Source organism: Poromitra crassiceps, assembly GCF_964638095.1.
Source record: "Poromitra crassiceps genome assembly, chromosome: 1".
Taxonomy (NCBI): Eukaryota; Metazoa; Chordata; class Actinopteri; order Beryciformes; family Melamphaidae; genus Poromitra; species Poromitra crassiceps.
Window position 1 is genome coordinate 95286480 of NC_139623.1, and position 14446 is coordinate 95300925.

Sequence of the window (14446 nt, forward strand, 5' to 3'; positions counted from 1 at the left end):
CCTAGTGTGCGTGCGTGCGTGCGTGTGCGCACGGGAGCATGTGTTTTTCTAATGGTTTTTCTCAATGGTAGTGTCATGTGATCACCATATTACAGCTGTTCAGCCCAGGCTTCATACACGAAAGTGGGTCATATTACATAATAAACACATAAGATAAATCCATGTTAGTTTTTATTGATGAGCAGATGAACATTTAAACAACACAGAAAGCAAGCCAGATGATCTAGAAATCTTCCACAAAGCAATAAGCATACATGTATTGTTTTTATCATCTAACAGGGATGTTTCCATCCTCAGACATCAGTTATTTATTAAGGTCAACTCTTCACAAATCCATATATATATATATATATATATATATATATATATATATATATATATATATATATATATATATATATATATATATATATATATAAGTGTATATACACATATTTATATCTGTCTGTCTGTCTGTCTGTCTGTCTGTCTGTCTGTCTGCCTATCTGTCTTCTAAGCACACACCGTAGCTCTGATTGCACTGAAAACTTGCATGGAGGTGGGTTATGGTCTGGGGAAGGTCATGGGCAGGTTGGAAAGTCCTGGAACCACCTGGAAAGTCCTGGAAAACACCTCATGCCCACACCTCGGATTGGGCTGAAATTTTACATGGTGGGCGTAATGATCTGGGGAAGGTTATGGGCATGTCATCAAGTCATGGGACCACCTGAAAAGTCCTGGAAAATCCTGGAAAACACCTGGAAAACACCTCACACCCACACCCCAGGACGGATTGGGCTGAATGCATATTGTGGGGTTATGGTCTGGGGAAGGTTATGGGCCCATCATTAAGTCCTGGAACCACCTGGAAAGTCCTGGAAAACACCTCACGCCCACACCCCAGGTGGGATTGGGCTGAAAATTTGCATGGCGGTGGGTTATGATCCAGGGAAGGTCAAGAACCACCTGGAAGGTCCTGGAAAATCCTGGAAACCACCTTACACCCACACCCCAGGTTGGATTGGGCTGAACATTTGCATGGTGGTGGGTTATGACCTTGTTATGACCTGGGGATGGTCATAGGCAGGTTGTGTACTCATGGAAACCATCTGGACACCACCATAATTTCCGGCCAAGCCAAAGGCGCAGTCGTATTGCTTTGTGCCGATTTAACCTGGGCCACGTCAGGTACATTGCTAGTATGTCTGTTCTGGTCTACTGTAGAACATGGTGGTGCAACATGGCGGCCTCCATAGAAGGGGACCTGCTCCCTATGTAAATATAAAATATTAAGGTGACAAAAACACAACGATTCTTATTTTCATGGGATTATACACTAATTAAAACATACTTACATACTTGTGAATATTATATTCCATTTCTGCCAAGCCTGTTCCACTAGATGCCACTAAATTCTACACACTGGACCTTTATGTTAAGACTTTTAGATTGCTTAATATAAGAAAAACGACATGTATAATCTTTACACAGAAAGTTTCTTTGGAAGGGTGATCCTTAAATCCTTAAAATACTATTAATGTTGTTGATGATGAATGAAATAACAATGTTTATACGCATGCAGATGAGCATACAGTATTGTTGTAGTTTCACAGCCTGTATTTTCTTTCTGCAGGTGATTGAGTCCCTGGGCATCATGATCTACAAGGCTCTGGACTACGGGCTGAAGGAGAACGAGGAGAGGGAGCTCAGCCCTCCTCTGGAGCAGCTGATCGACCTCATGACGAACATGGGCGAGGCGGAGAGAGACGCCTGCCCTGACGAAGGCTACGAGGCCACCGAGGAGGAGGAGGAGGCCGAGGACCACCCGGTGAACCTCTGCAGCTTCCGCGGCTACAGGGACATACTCCAGGTAGGCAGCCCCATGGTCTTTGTGATCTGGCTCATGATGGAAACATTGGGTGTGTTTCGGTGTGTTTGCCAAGTTGCCTTGAACTTTTAAGTTTAACTGCACAGTGCCTTCAAATTAAAAGTTTTATGCTGATTATTATGGATCCCGCTGGCCTTGGGGGCAGAACATGCCCCTGCCTACACAGCACTGAAGCGCCGGGATTAGCCTGGAGCGAGCCAATACGCCCCAGTCATATTTTTGACAGCTGAGCTCAGGCTCACACACAGCGCAAATCTCACTCTGCATCCACACATCATAGCGATTTCATCAACCAACTGAATTAATCTTGATAGCTGACACTGAAATAAATGATGGTCACGTACATTCTGTAACATGCAAACGCTAACGTGGCTTCATTGGATCAATATCGCTTGGCTGTAGCCCACCTGAAGCCACCATTCCTTTGTTCAATAATGCAAACCTTGTGGGTTGCTAAAACATGCAACCAATTTTACAACACTAATGTTAACGCGAGTTATAAATCAATTGTAGTAGAAACTTAATTGTTTCTCTGTCGCCTTGATCGGATTTATGCATTGATCCCCACAACCCTGTAATCAAACATGAGTGCAATTAACACCTGGGCACTTGCACTGGCATCTGGAGCCGAGTGCACCACCTGGGCATAAAAAAGTAGGTCTTAACTGTTACGCCGGTCTTAGCTACGCTACGCCCGACGTTGTGATTTGAATTTACATTGAGTGCACCAAGACTGACTTACCATGGTCGTAGCTGCGCCCGGTCTTTAGGCTGCGGACGTGCGCGTCCACGTGAATACGTGCTTGTTGCCAAGCAACACACTTCTCTCAGACGAGCTCAAGACAGCTGACAGACAGCTCCAACTCAGCTCAAACTTATAGAGTTGTATTCAAAGCATAGAAACGTTCTCACAGCTAAATTTAACAGCACCAACACAAACAAACAGAAACAAGATACATGGAATTAGATCACAAGTGCAATCAGTACTGAATGCGATGGCGGACTGCGCACTGTGGGCAATTGACGAAGTCAGGAAGAAATGGAAAGATCTGTCAGTCAGTATGGGTACGCCTTGGGTGTAACTTTTATGCCTGCTCCATACCAGACGTAAAAATTACACCCAGGCGCAACGCATACAGGGCTTAAGACTAGTCATAAAATTAAGTTAGTCGTAACTTTAAGTTCTACGTCGGACGTAGCGTTACACCTAGGCGTACGCCCAGCTGGTGCACTTGGCTCCTGATGGGCAAACTCTGAGATATTACTCTTCTCGGGTTGACCTGTAGGTGAGCTGCAGGGGGTCCAGGAGTGAGTCTGTGGATTTAAGGTAGGACAGAAGACAAGGCACTCGAAGGACAGAGGTCAGGGCGATGGGTCTGTAGTCTGTAAGTGCCGAGGGCCTTGTCTTTTTCGGGAGGGGGGTTATAGTTGATGTTTTGAAGCAGGCTGGTACATGGCATGTCTCCAGTGAGGTGTTTTAAATGTCGGTGAACACTGGGGCCAACCTGGTGATTTGGAGTCAGGTCCAGCTGGTTTCCTTGTTCTCTGCTTCCTAAAAAGCATGTTCACCTCTCTCTCCTGTATAGACGGTTTTCACCATAGCGCAACCCCACAGCACTTCCTTTTTCTCAGCATTCGGCAAACTGCAGAAATATTCACTCGACATCGTTACTTTTGTTTTCGCCACTCAGCTGTATAGACGGTTTTCACGGAATGGTCAGTCCTGCCCTTGAATGTTTGTTTTTTTCGTTTATGTCCATAGCAAACACTGCAACAGGAAGTGAGTGGGGGTTCAATTTAGAATGTTTTTGTTGTCAAGTTAAAACCGTTTATACAGAGAGGTGACTGACAACCGGGGGCGGGGGGGGGGGGTTGGGGGTTGCCTCAGGCAGCCTGGTGGCCCATTCCTTTATCGCAAACAAACTGGGATGTGGCAGTTGAATGACGTCACATCCGTTTTGATAGCCTTCCATTTGCAAAAACTGGGAGCTGGGAAGTTCACTGTTGAATTGTGTCACATCCGTTTAAACGAGTCAGATCTTGGTCAGATCCAGTCGCTAGCCAGGCTAGCCATTGTTAGCAATAACAGTTGATAACAAGGCATTTTGCGCATACAAACACTGCAGCAACATGTCCACACAAATAGAAGTTAGGCAGTGCTGTGTGTACAGCTGATTTAATGAGACACAAACAAGACAGAAGTGCTAATAAACAGTCTTTACTACGATTTTAACTGCTGTTGTTGCGCGGAACAGCCATCTTGGATTTTTTAGGTCGGGCCTGCTGAGGCTCCTACGAGTTTTGGAGAGAAAATACGAGCACTGGTGACATCACCGTTCGAGCTCATGACCTTTGAACCGTCAGATTACCATTTCCCAGTTATAAAGGAATGCCCCATAGGTCCCGAGGCCCCTGCTCGGATGTTGGGACGTGGGTGGGGGATGAGAGGAATGGGTGGGGGTGGGGTGGGTGGGGGTTGGGGGGGGGCAGGCATGGAGGAGGGGGTTGGGAGTTGGTGGTGTTATACTGTTGTGTAGCCTATATCAGCACTATGATCAGCAGTCATAGAATACCTTTTGTCCAATCAAATTGCACCGGAACTAACTGTTGATGATGAGTGATTTAGTGTTATATCTCTATGAGACTCAATAGACTCAATAGACTCAAAGAATCTCTTTAGACTTTCAATGTTTTAACTAGCACTGATTATCACCTTGAACAATCTAGAATAATCTGGAGCAGAGCAAAGTCTGAGACTGTGGGCCAACCCCCAGACAAAGCTTGGAAAGAGGAGCCCCGCTCGCTCAATTCCTGGATGCCTATGGGGTCATGATTGTGTAATTTGATGATCCCATATAGACACTCAAGAATTGATCCAAGATAGCCTAATATTGCTGTTTGACATACTTCATACTACACCAAATACATAAAAAGGTCTCTCTGAAGGCATTTATTTGTTTCTGACTTTGGGGAAAACTGTCAAATTCCCCAAAACTACTGTATCTCTTTACCCAAATCATACACATTTAGGCTATTCTATTAGATCTCCTTTTAATAACTAATGTATCCCCCCCCCCCATTCCATTCACTCCTCTAAAACTACTTGGTATTCCCTGAGGAGGCCCGCCTCCCACTTTGAAAACCTCTGATCTAGAGCATTACACTCTCCTCCCCAAAAGTCACTTTTCATCAAATACGTCTGGGGGAAACAGCCTTAGTTAGTTAGTTAGTTAGTTAGCTAGCTAGTTAGTCAGTCGCTCATAGGGCTGTTGAAACGAATTTTGATATTCGAATATTATTCGAATTTAATAATTATGAACGAAATTCGATTATTAATTTTTTTTTAAACGAATATATATATATATATATATATATATTTTTTTTTATATATATATTTTTTAGAACACTAGAACAGTGACAAGTTCTGACAACATACTTGAAGAAAAGAGTGTTAACTGAAGTTGACTGTTGAAGCTGCTATACTGATGTAAACCTACCTGTAGCTCTTAAAATGTATGTTCATTCATTGTTAACTGAAGTTGACTGTTGAAGCTGCTATACTGAATGTAAACCTGAAGCTCTTAAGTGCAATACGTGACTGATTTTTTTTTGTTCATGGCTCATTGTTGTTTTGGCAAAGTTTACTTATTTGTTTATTGATAAGGAGCTCAAACAAAGGCTGTGTCTTTTTTTATTATCAATTATTTTATTTTAGCATTTCAGACAGCACCAATACATCACTGATGAATATTAACTAAGCTCTGGTTATCTGACCTATTTGCTAATGCAATGAATGTATGTACATTGTACAAGGAACATGTTTTCTTAAATAAACATCATTGCTGGACTATTTGTGATAAGCCTAATATTATTTTGAATATTCATCCACCATTCACTTTTCCATCTACATTTGGTAAAATGCTTAGAAAAAGTTTTACTTGGTCAAACCCAAAGATTCAGCTATATTTAGAATCAGAACATAACATAAGAGAAGACAACAATTCACTCAGACCAAAAACATTTTTTTTTTTTTTTTTTTAATTCAATTAAAAATTAATTAAAATATTCGAATATAATTCGAATATTAAAATGTATAAAGCACTGAAATTCGAATTTGATTATAGAGGGAGATTGACAGCCCTAGTCGCTCAGTCAGTTAGTTAGTTAGTTATCCACACCAACCCTACTGAAAGAATATTAGATTACTATCAACACTTATCAAGAACAGCCCATATAATATGAGGCTGAATGCATTGATCTACCCATGGATTCCAAAATGTGAAATATGGCACAGATTCCTATCATAGTACAGGCTGGGAGGCCAGGCTCCTCCTCATGGGGGCTGTGTATCTCTGTCATCCAATGGAGCAGAGAGCCACTATGTCAGTGCTCAGATGGCCTGGTACTGTTTACATAATGGCCACATACCCATTTACACACACACACACACACACACACACACACACACACACACACACACGTGTGCACGCACACGCACACACACACACACACACACACACACACACACACACACACACACACACACACACATACCCATTTACACACACACACACACACACACACACACACACACACACACACACACACACACGTGTGCACGCACACGCACACACACACACACACACACACACACACACACACACACACACACAACAGTAGTGGCAGTCTAGCTGGCGGATGGGGAGCTAGGTGTCTGTTCAGATTGCCGTCTGTATCTTTTCCTCCCTCCATCCATTCACTCTCCATATTCGCTGGATTTCCCTCTCATCCTACTGTAGTATCTCTAGTTGACCTAGATTTCTCATCATCCATTCATTTCTATTTGATTTGCTGTTAGAAATTGTGTGTTAATATTACTCAATTAAAGTAGCTGATGAATTTTGTATGTGTAAAAACATCCCGAGGGCTCACAGACTCACAGACTTGACACATGATATCTTGGTGCATAATGCCCTTATCCTACTACTATCCTACCACTGCTCCGGTCGCCTCCAAACTTGGTGGAAAAAGTGCGGTTAGAGGGGCCTGACGGAGTGCAGTTCCACCTACTGGCAACACCAAAAGTGGTTTATCTCGAGAACCGTTCATCGGTTTGACTTCAAAAATGGGAATTGGCAGACCTGTTCTCAGTCACTATGATAGTGACTGGGAACTGAGAGAGCAGGTCACGTGGGGGCTGGGTTTACCTAGGCTAGGTAAACAGATTGTGCAACCAAAACATTAATGAGGGTTTCCAACTTCCAATCCATTTAGGTGTTCCAGTGCTGGGGTCCTCATTAATGTTTTGGTTGTATCTGTGTTCACCCTGCCTTGTAGACACAAAATGGCTGCTGCAAAAAAGGCCTATTGCGCTACTGACGGAGTGCGGTGCCCAATTTCGGACATGCGCATAGTCATAGACGCCAACTAACTGGCAACAAAAAAGCGGTTTATCTTGAGAATGTTCATCTGATCGACTTCAACCTTGAGAGGTGTGATGCCGGGAACCCTGATGGAGTGCGCTGCCCAATTTCAAACACCCGCATAGTCATAGCGCCACCTACTGGTATCACAAAATGTGGTTTATCTCGAGTACCGTTCATTCAATTGACTTCAAATTTGGGGAGTGTGCTGCCGGGAACCTGGTGGAGTGTGGCGCGGAACTTTGGACACATGCAAAGTCATAGTGCCACACACTGGCAACACAAAAAGCGGGTGATCTCAAGAATTCTTCATCCGATCGACTTCAACCTTGGGAAGTGCGCTGCCGGGAAGCCGACGGAGTGCGGTGCCGAATTTCTGACATGCGCATAGTCATAGTGCTACCTACTGGCAACACAAAAAGCGGTTAATCTTGAGAACCGTTCATCCGATCGACTTCAAACTTGGGGAGTGTGCTGCTTGGGACCCGACATAGAGTGCAGTGCCAAATCCTGTGCGATTCCGACACATGCATACTCATAGCACCACTAGTCTCGCCACCTACTGGCAATACAAAAAATGGTTTATCTCGAGAATCGTTTGTCCAATCCACTTCAAACTTGGAGGGTGCGCTGCTCGGGACCCGGGATTTCGTCGCACACAAAAAAAGTGCACACATCATCTCTAGAGTCTCCACCCTAGAAATGCTAATTTCAAGTCCCTGGAATTGGTCAGATGTGGGCAAGAAGAAGTTTTATTGAGAGAGAGAGTGGTCTGCTGTTTTCTGTGTTTGGTGAAAATTGCTCCAGCTGGAACGTAAATAGTCTGGACAAATGGATGCCAAGCACCTTCTTTTCATCTGAGGGACAAGGACATCTCTGACTGTGAGACTTCTGTCATCACTGCTGGTGTGTGTGTGTGTGTGTGTGTGTGTGTGAGGGGGGGGGGGGGGGGGGGGGGGGGTAGGGGATATTTGGGACCCCCCAGACCGTCCTCAGGCATCCCTGTACTGATTGTGTTTCACAGTCAATAACAGCTGTTTACAAATGTCTGTGCATGTTAATGGGTTGTTATACTTTTAAGCAATGCTGCTGAGTTTCCTGATAAAGGCTTTGCAGTTAAGTCTCCCAGCAAGGTTACAGTTGGTTCCATCATGGAGGTCAGAGGAGAATTGGGTTGTAAAAACAGTTGGGCAAGATGGAAGGTATTGTTGTGGTGGTAGTGTACGTCAATTCATTCATATTATAACTAAAAGTGAACAGTCTGATCATTCAGATTTGTTTCCAAATGTAGGTTACTGTGACACAGTAAACTCTTCATGTTAACCCTCAGTCTATTGCAAAATACTCCAAAACTAACTTGAGAAGAGTTAGCTCAGTGATCATGAAGAAACATTTTGTTTTTAGCTTTGTTAGCTGGCTAACCAGCCAGCAGGCTAATTTAGCAAAACAACCACTGTGCAGTAAATGTTAAATATAGCCATGCTAATGCTAGCTTCTACTATATGTTATCTAGTGTGCACATCGGATGTGTTTACAGCAAGACAGTGATGGTTTGCTGACTGTATGAAAAAAACAGCATAGAAATTAACCATGTCGATTCAATTACGTTGAGTCATACATTTAGAAACACAATCAGCTGTTCACAGCCACTGTTGCCCAAGAGCTTACGACCTCCAATATGGCTGCCAGAGGGAGCGGTATGTCACCTGTAAGCCCATTTAGGATATGTGAAAACATTCAGGGCCAAGGGTGTGAGTAAATTTCATTCCACATCGTGAGTATTTTTCTGTGATTTTTCTGGTGTTTAGGGTAAATGCAATTGTGTAAAGGGTGTAGGCTACTGAATGCATCTTTCTCTCTCGACTTCACTCTCTCCTTTGCAGCTCTGTACGTCTCATCTCCCAAGCCAGTCGGATGCCCCCAGTCACTACCAGGCAGTGTGCCGGGCTCTATACACAGAAACCAGGGAGCTACACACTTTCTTGGATAAGATCAAGAGTGCCAAAGAGGTAGGACTCTCTTTTGTAATGCACTACTTGCAATTTAAGCCATCATATTCATTCAGGCGGTGTCTCGTCATAGCCGCGTGGTCAATGGGTCAGCATGGGGGAAATCCTCCCATTCTCCCCATTCAGCATAGTTAGCATTTAGCTGCTAGCCCAGCCCAGGCAACCCCCGCAGTAAGCGCACATCTGAACAGACGTCTGTGTACCTGCTCTTGAATCACCAATCCTGTAGCGTAGACCCGCAGCACCTTCCGCTGGTGAGTCAGCCCATTGAGATATATGGGGTTTTCCCCCCACCGTACTACCATTCGAACGATACCGGAAGTAACGTTTTGTGGACTTCCCACACAGACCGACTGTATCTATGCTGTGCTTGTCCGTGACACAGTATAGGGAAATTGTTTGTCATCTATTGTGAAAGTATAAACTCACGTGTCATAATGATCCTATTTTAAATCAAGCTTTAACCTGCTGTACAAGGCACTCCTCTTGAATATAAGGTTAGAGTGATCACTGACCTTCGCAGTTAATAAAGTGGATTAACACATTAGACATGCTCTGAATGGACGAACGCCATAACAAGGCATCACTTCAGGAGATTTAGCACTGTGACCTTACATGTTCATACGCCCAAGGTAATAAACACAATTCCCATCCCCTACGGGTGTCATTGACAATGTTGGCCAGGGGGAACTCCAGTGTTTTGAAACTGCTGCTGCCTGTAATGAAAGTAAGCCAAGTCAAGGACCCCTAAACTGATACAAATTGAGTACCGCAGGGATGATGTATTTTTGTAGTCGCAACGCGGAAGTCCTGGACTTCCGGGTTCTTCACTGTTTCTGCTTATGGGATTTTTGAATGGGTTTTTGGTGCGATGCTTCAAATAAGGTCTGTGGTTAACGCAAGCTTATTCAAATGCGAACCTGTGTTCAGCAGGATAATCTTCACACATGAGCAATAGTGAAGACGATGAGCAACTTTAAATTGAATCAGCTGGTGTCTACTATTAACTGAGCAGTTGTATCACAGACAAACTCCTTTCCCAAATAATGTCAGATAATGCAATACCAAGTTCTCCCTGCCACGCTTCTCTAAAGCGCAAATTATGCTCGAGCAAAATCGGCGGCGCTGACTGCGCCGAGGGGGTCGCCGCAGCAGGGCGTCCTCTCGGCGCAGCTCGGCGTAGGGAGCGTGCAGCTCCTCGAAAATGTCACTCTGCGCCGTCAATTCATTGTTGTGAGCAATGAGGAAATGCCATTTCCTCATTTAAGGTGCTTGTCCCTCATCTAGCAAAGCCTTCTGCAGGCTCACCGGAATGAGTTTTGAAATGGAGGGACAATAAAATGTTCCCCCACCGACATGATTGCAAGTTCTTGGTAAATGACACGATAACGTTTTGGACGTGTTTTGGACGAGTTACGTTCGAGTATGCACAGTCTCGCTGTCGCCGCTCGGCGGCGGCAAGGCTCCAAGTCGTGGCTGCGCATAACCATGCCGGGCGCTTAATCCTCTCAGTGGAGGCCATGATGCACTTATCAAATAGACATACAAATCTAGAAATAAGAAGCTTGTGTGAGGAGGGCTCAGCAAAACATCGAAAAAGGCATGTTCATTTGGGAGCGTTTCAAAGGTTTGAATCTTGGATCGAACATAATTTCTGATTTGCAGGAATCTGAGCCAGTTCGGGCCGGGTACTTCAGTAATATTTAATAGTGAGTTTTACTTAAGTCATTTTGTCACAGTAAGTATCCTTGTATAGCTTTTATATCTAGTGTGCTGACCGTACTGTTGCTACTGCTACTACTATGTTCTACTGCTACTAATACTACTACTACTACTACTATGAATAATAATAATAATAATAATAATAATAATAATAATAATAATACGGTAATAATAATAATAATAAAGGTAATAATAATAATAATAATAATAATAATAATAATAATAATAAACATTATTTGTGCATTTTGTGCATTTTGTTTCCAAAGTTCATTAAAGTCCCTGGAAACCAAAATCCACAAAAACCTTCTAACTATTAAATTTAGGCAGGGTCTTATGTGAGTAATTGTGTGCCTCAGAAAAGAGAGAGAATTACTTTCAACCCTAACCCCAAAAATCTACACTTTTCTACAAGGTCTGGATTTCCATTTCCTCATTGAAGAGAGCGGAGCGCGCGGTGCTAAAATGCATGATCTTATCACGTCATAAGATTTAATCGAATCACACACACGCATGCACGCACGCGCGCACACACACACTGACACACACACAGTAGCGCTGTGCACTCGCAGCGCAGCGGCGAGTGTGTTCGCCGAGCAACGCGCGAACACACACACACACACACACACACACACACACACACTCCATCTCTCTTTCCTTCTCTCTCTCTCTCCCCCTCTCTCTCTCTCCGTTAATGGAGAGAGATGCAGATGGGACACGGCCACACAGTCCGTGGGAGAAAATACACTCTAAAATCGAATTGATTCTCATGACTTTTGCCATGACTGTCAAACCTAAATTTATATACTTTGCGACGTTCATCATCGTTCAAATTTGGCTGGTGGCTTATTAACATAGGTTCCTGTGATGTGATGAACTCAAAATGCTAAATAATAAAAAAATATTTCTGGTTTCCAGGGACTTTAACATTCAATTAAAAGCAAGCATCATCCATGCAAGTATATAAACAAAAAGATTAAACATAATAGGATAAAAGTTACAAACAAGCAAGTCCATAAGCATAAGGTTCAAGAGATGATTTAAAAGATGATACTGATTCTGCTAACGTAAACTAAATAGTATATAAATAGTCACCGTCCATTCTGTGACTCATTGTGTAGAAAATACAGTAGCTCTATGGGTTAATGTAAATTAAAACAATAAACCAGTCTATGTGAATGCTGTACTTGTAGATGTATGGTATAGTATCAATTTTTACTCTGTGCCTTTGTGTATTAAAAGGGTCAAATGAAGAGAGCGGCAGAGCATAACAGTCTAATCTCTTCCTCCATGTTGCCTCCCATCGCCATGCGGCATCAGCATGCATATGAGTTATTTATATCAGCTTGTGTGTGAGTGCGCCATGGTGCCTGTTTCAGCCATAGCTCATCATGCCTGTGAGGAAGGCTCGTTGGAAGCATGTAACAGGCATGGACAACAGAGCAGTGCTCTCTGACACAGAGACAGAGCCATGAGGACAACAGAGGAGAGCTCTCTGACACAGAGACAGAGCCATGAGGACAACAGAGCAGACCTCTCTGACATAGAGACAGAGCCATGAGGACAGCAGAGCAGAGCTCTCTGACATAGAGACAGAGCCATGAGGACAGCAGAGCAGACCTCTCTGACACAGAGACAGAGCCATGAGGACAACAGAGCAGACCTCTCTGACATAGAGACAGAGCCATGAGGACAGCAGAGCAGACCTCTCTGACATAGAGACAGAGCCATGAGGACAGCAGAGCAGAGCTCTCTGACACAGAGACAGAGCCATGAGGACAGCAGAGCAGAGCTCTCTGACACAGAGACAGAGCCATGAGGACAGCAGAGCAGATCTCTCTGACACAGAGACAGAGCCATGAGGACAGCAGAGCAGAGCTCTCTGACACAGAGACAGAGCCATGAGGACAGCAGAGCAGAGCTCTCTGACACAGAGACAGAGCCATGAGGACAGCAGAGCAGAGCTCTCTGACACAGAGACAGAGCCAGGAGGACAGCAGAGCAGAGCTCTCTGACACAGAGACAGAGCCAGGAGGACAACAGAGGAGAGCTCTCTGACACAGAGACAGAGCCATGAGGACAGCAGAGCAGAGCTCTCTGACACAGAGACAGAGCCATGAGGACAGCAGAGCAGAGCTCTCTGACACAGAGACAGAGCCATGAGGACAGCAGAGCAGAGCTCTCTGACACAGAGACAGAGACAGAGCCAGGAGGACAGCAGAGCAGAGCTCTCTGACACAGAGACAGAGCCATGAGGACAGCAGAGCAGAGCTCTCTGACACAGAGACAGAGCCAGGAGGACAGCAGAGAAGAGCTCTCTGACACAGAGACAGAGCCAGGAGGACAGCAGAGCAGAGCTCTCTGACACAGAGACAGAGCCATGAGGACAGCAGAGCAGACCTCTCTGACACAGAGACAGAGCCAGGAGGACAGCAGAGAAGAGCTCTCTGACACAGAGACAGAGCCAGGAGGACAGCAGAGCAGAGCTCTCTGACACAGAGACAGAGCCATGAGGACAGCAGAGCAGACCTCTCTGACACAGAGACAGAGCCAGGAGGACAGCAGAGAAGAGCTCTCTGACACAGAGACAGAGCCAGGAGGACAGCAGCCAGCCAACCATGCTTACTGTGAGACACAGTCAGATGATGCTGAGAGGCATCTGTGCTAATGATTGTGCAACAAATGAAAGAAATGTATGCAAGAGATGTCATTGCTGCACAGATGTAGTAATGCACATTGTTCAATTGTAAATGCACTAATGGGTCAGTCTTAAACTTTGTAGAAAACATTTTGATATTAAATAACACTCATAACACTGAAAATGTATGTAAATATAGCACTAAAATGAAAGTTGTTACTCCTCGGCACCTAAATATCTTTCTGACATCAGGTCAAAACAGCCATAATATGTAGTGAAAATATTGGGTAATGTTAAAGTTGAATTTAGGGATTTCTTTTGGCTTGAAAATAGACAAATTTAAAGATAGTGTATTCTTGCGGCACAAAATATCAGCTATTGGCAGCTTCATGCAACAGTATGAGTATCAAATTCAATATTAGCCAAAACCCACTAGTGTAGATAGCTGATGTAGCAATCATGTGACGCTACCTTGATCTGTAATGCCCTACCGTTAGTAGGAACGTAATGTTGGCACATACTAACACGGGCATAAACACGCCTATATGGCGCTTTGCACGAGACGATGCCAAGCGCAGCGGGCCGACACGCCCATAATTCATACAGGATGCAGAACGTAAGCAGAACTGAAGCTTGAGGCAGGCACAAGCTGAACTGACGCCTAACCATTCACACAAGAAGCCTTCTCTTTTCCTCTCAGCGCCTCCTCGGCACGCCTTGAACCCGCCCACAACTCCCATTGACTTCATGTCTGGCAGCTTCAAGCTTCACGCGTCACGCTTCAGCATAT

At 44.3% G+C, this 14446-nt stretch overlaps 1 protein-coding gene across 1 annotated transcript in view; it reads left to right on the top strand.

Annotated features, from left to right (window-relative positions):
- Positions 1-532: 532 nt before the first annotated feature.
- Positions 533-14446, top strand: part of LOC310800890 (protein spire homolog 1-like) — a gene marked incomplete at both ends in the record, with an annotated part of 41505 nt that continues 27591 nt past the window's right edge. The window contains 3 exons of the mRNA XM_083663355.1: positions 533-538; positions 1613-1849; positions 9174-9299. Of these exons, the coding sequence (XP_083519481.1) occupies positions 533-538; positions 1613-1849; positions 9174-9299 (369 nt within the window). The remainder of the gene's footprint in view (positions 539-1612; positions 1850-9173; positions 9300-14446) is intronic.